Source organism: Aptenodytes forsteri, unplaced genomic scaffold (assembly GCF_000699145.1).
Source record: "Aptenodytes forsteri isolate BGI_AS27 unplaced genomic scaffold, ASM69914v1 Scaffold184, whole genome shotgun sequence".
Lineage (NCBI taxonomy): Eukaryota > Metazoa > Chordata > Aves > Sphenisciformes > Spheniscidae > Aptenodytes > Aptenodytes forsteri.
In genome coordinates, this window is record NW_008796078.1 from 2,754,349 (window position 1) to 2,758,697 (window position 4,349).

At 36.4% G+C, this 4,349-nt stretch overlaps 1 protein-coding gene across 1 annotated transcript in view; it reads left to right on the top strand.

Moving 5' to 3' along the window:
* LOC109279692 (ras GTPase-activating protein 2-like) overlaps positions 1-4,349 on the top strand; it is a 23,110-nt gene that overhangs the window by 5,898 nt on the left and 12,863 nt on the right. Inside the window, exon 3 of the mRNA XM_019474023.1 lies at positions 675-769. Within this exon, the coding sequence (XP_019329568.1) occupies positions 675-769 (95 nt within the window). The remainder of the gene's footprint in view (positions 1-674; positions 770-4,349) is intronic.

Sequence of the window (4,349 nt, forward strand, 5' to 3'; positions counted from 1 at the left end):
AAGCATTTTACAGCAACTTACGTAGCTTAGGTGAAAAATTACAGGAGGTGGATTCCCCCCCACCCCGCCCCACATAATGGCTCTATTGCAGCTGCTGTTTGGATATGGTTGCTGTAAAGCTCTGACAGTCTGCTGTGGAAGAAGCCTTCACATTACTTGAATTGAGGAAGGAAATAATTTGCACCAGGATGCCAGATAATTTGGTATAATAACAGCTTTCCAAGTAGCAATCAGAAGAGTAAAAGGCATCTACCTTCGGTTTCCTATTTAAACATTCTTCAACACCGTTACTGTTCTCTCAAATCTTTATCATGTTATTTCCAGCCACCAGTGTGTTCTCTATTAAACATTCCAACACCGTTACTGTTCTCTCAAATCTTTATCATGTTATTTCCAGCCACCAGTGTGTTCTCTATTTTACCTAATCTTGTTATTAGTGATATTCAAGATAATACATTGCAATTAACTTAATTTGGCTTTATATAAACTATTTTTCTGCTTTACTTATGCTTCATGTTCCTTGTTCCCATAAACTTTTCATATAGCATCATAAGCTTAAAAAAACCCTAAAAGAAAGAGAGTTTAAACAAAAATCAAACTTCAAATCTATTTAAATATTTGTCCTATCCTATAAGTGATATTTATGCTTATCTCTCCCTGCCCCCCTCCCCCAGGAAAGGTGTCAATCAAAAAAGAAGATTTATGCAATTACACAGGAAAAGAGAACTGGTTTATGCTTCAACCTGTTGATTCTAATTCAGAGGTTCAGGTAACTATTAAATTGAACATTTACATTTTAAAAATTAAATACAGATAAGTGCATGTAATGGTAGAAGTTTTATATTGAGCTGTAGCAGATAGGTTAGCATCTGTCTTAATTCTTGTGAGACAGCTATGTCTTTCAGCTTGATTAGAGAATAATGCATATTCTACATTTCTAAACTGGCTGTGTCGTTCCTCATGATACTTAAAGCTGGCAGAAGACTTGAAACAACTGTTTGAGAAATGTCTTACCAGTATTTTGATGTCTAAAATCTTTGCAAGAGGAGCTATGTACTTGAAACAGGTGAATGATTTAGGAAACTACCGAGCCCCCCATCTTTTTTTTTTTTTTTTTAGTCAGTTGTGGTGTTATCTGAAATGATGACTGATTATGTGACATGAAATGGTTAAAGTCTCCAAAAGTGGAGGTACTTGTGCTCATTTATCTTATTTTGAAATACTTTCAGCATTCAGTATCAAATAACTTGCACTTCAGAGTTGTATTTTGGTCTGTGGTTCAAATTCTTCTGACAGGATTGTTCTCGTAATATGTAAAAATGAGATGGCTCTAGAAGTTGTAGCAATTTTCTTTTTGGTTTGAGGAAGAAAACAGAACAGTATTCTTGAGCATCTCAGCCTTGTTGCTGTGATAAACAGTTTATTAGATTTTTAATAGTTTTTTCAGATTTGCCTGAGGGCAAAAGTCTTGGACTTGGCAGTGTTTGTATTTTTCTAGTAACTTGGAAGTCCCTCTGGGTAGGGAGAGTCCTGTCTACTTTTACAAGAGGTGAAGGTGCGCAGGATTCTCAAAAAAAAAAACAAACAAACAAACACACCAAACAAAAAACCCCCCAAAAAACCAAAAACCTGACACGTTATTTTCCAGGATTAATCATCTGTGAGCTGTAAGTTTAGCATGCAGCTGTTGGGTATATTGGAGGGCATGTGATTGCTTTACATGAAGACAGATGTTCAAAACATCTGAATACCACTTTCTCGTTTCTGTTGAAAATCAGTCCTTGTTCAGGTAGGATAGAATGTAATAGAATTGCTCAGTTGGAAGGGACCTACAGATCACCTAGTCCAACTGCAAGTTGTCTCATTCTTCTTCCAATTCTTCCATCTAATCACTCTTGAGTATTCTAGAAAGTCCTTTCCAGGTAAAAACTGAAAGGCAGTTTCTGCTTTGACTTAAATATTGTCATGCTTGCTATGTTTTTTCTCAGTCATAAGAATGTATTGAATGAAAGATTACTTCTTGTCATAATACTACATGAGTAAGTTTGAAAATTCATTTATAATATTCCATTAGTAGACTTTAGCAATTTCTTACATATTGGAAATAAGTTTTTAATTTTCTGTGGCTTTGTAGCTCACAGTGGAATGTAAGCTCTTACTGATACTTCTCTATGGCTGGGACGTGTGTAAAGCACTCTCCTGCATGACGCTTCCATTAAAGGATGACCTTTTCTGCTAAGGTGTGTGCTCCTCATGTTAGTCTTTTCCTTGAGTTAAGGCATTTGGGTAGGTTTCTCCTCTGTCGTGCTTCCTTTTTCCATGAAACTTGTAAGAGCAGAGCTGAGACCAGTTCCCATCTGCCAGATTTGGCTGAAATCTCATTGGTTTGGATGTGCTATACCATACTGAAACGTATTCCTAGGAGATTCCCAAGATTATTGGTGGGACGTGGCTGAAAATAGCAGGCTTTCACATAGTGTATGTGCAGAAAAAGTGCAGGCATGTTTATAAAGCTAGATAACAGTTTGGGGAAAAAAATTTCTTTTCAGATGTGCTCTTCTACTTAAGGCACCATACAAGTAGTTGGCGTTTTTTCCTCTAGTTCTCTCCATGTGAGTATTTTCCAGAATTTATGATGGGTGCAAGGCAATAGGATGGCTTAGGAGTATTTTGTGTTCCTTGGCTATATGCAGGACACATTGCAGTTTGCTTGGTTGGGGTTTTGGTTATTTCTCCTTAAATCGTCATTTGTTTCAAGAAAACTGTACTTTCTGTGTACCAGTGATCTATTTTTGATACAGGCTAACTTTGCTATAATGAGCAGCCTGTATATCAGGTACATTAGTGGTGGAGGTGCATATTGAATATTGTGGAATACAGCTTGTAGATGTACAAAATCCATACCAAGTCATAAGTGCTTTGGCACCAGCTGTCATCAACTTTACCAATACGCATATCTTGGATTTTTGTTTTTTCTTTACCATTCATCAGTTCTTATAGTCTGTATGGGAAATTGTCAGCTCTACCTTGGGAGGACAAATGAAAGTATCACTGGAAGACATTTGAGTTTGTTAATAACTTTGACAGTTTCTAGAAGGGCTTAAAAGTATGTTAAATGTAACATTTTGTCTTTTGTGGAATTACCAAGAATTAAACTTGCCGATTCTTACAAAATAAAACTGAATTGGGGAGATGGCGAAATAAACAGACCAGTCATTTTCTAAAACCACTTTACTTGTAATAAGTTTAGGACTTCTCAAGGGTCACAGGGAAATAAACAGACCAGTCATTACAAGTAAGGTGGTTTTAGAAAATAAGTTTAGGACTTCTCAAGGGTCACAGTCCACTCCTAATGCGGAAGCTGTAGTCCAGTCATTTTCTATTCAGGTCCCACAGCTCTGTACATACAGGTAATCTGAAGTGGAGGTGATGTGATTAAAAGTTCTTCAGAGTAAAAGCACTATGTGCTTGAGCTAATACAAGTTTTTGGTGAAAGAAGGGTGGTGGGTATTTCCTTTCAAGTGTGTATGGGAAGAGAGTGGCCTCTCCCCAGCCGTTGAAAGTGTGTAAAAATTACTTTGATTTTTAGAAAGCATCTGCTCTGTCATTTGATCTTAGCTGTTTTTTTGTTTTGCTGCTGGTTACAATATTATGAATGGATAGTAACCTTGTTTACTTAAAACTTTTTCCTTTGTCCACTAGTTCTTGAAAAGTATACATGAATGTGGGAATACTAAGCAAATAAAGTAGCATTTGAAAATTTGAGTGGAACAGACCATATTTAACTGCAGCTAGCACAAACTTGATAATATATATGTTAAAAAAAACCTTCACGCTTTCTAAAATGCAGATAGCCTCAGCATGCTAATAAAATTCTTAGGATTGCTTGCCTCCCTCCCCCCTTTTTTTTTTTTCTTAAATCTTCATTTAGCTGGTTTGAAATGAGGTCATATAGTTAAATGTGCTCTTGGTCTTTGTTATTCATAGCAAGAAACATTTTGTAGAGATCTGATCTATACTTGCAAAATACATTGATAAGGTCAAAATCTTTCACGCACTTCTAAGGTTTTTGAAGGTAACTTCTTAACGTTCACTGTTCTCTTTCTTAAAATTGATAGGATTTATAATTATTGAAGTACTATACTCCTAATAGATTCCCCTGGTGTTCATGTAGAATGTTGTCGTGGTTTAACCTCAGTCGGCAACTAAGCACCACACAGCTGCTCGCTCACTCCCCCCCACCCGGTGGGATGGGGGAGAGAATTGGAAGAGCACAAGTGAGAAAAAACTCGTGGGTTGAGATAAAAACAGTTTAATAATTGAAATAAAATGGTAATAATAATATGATA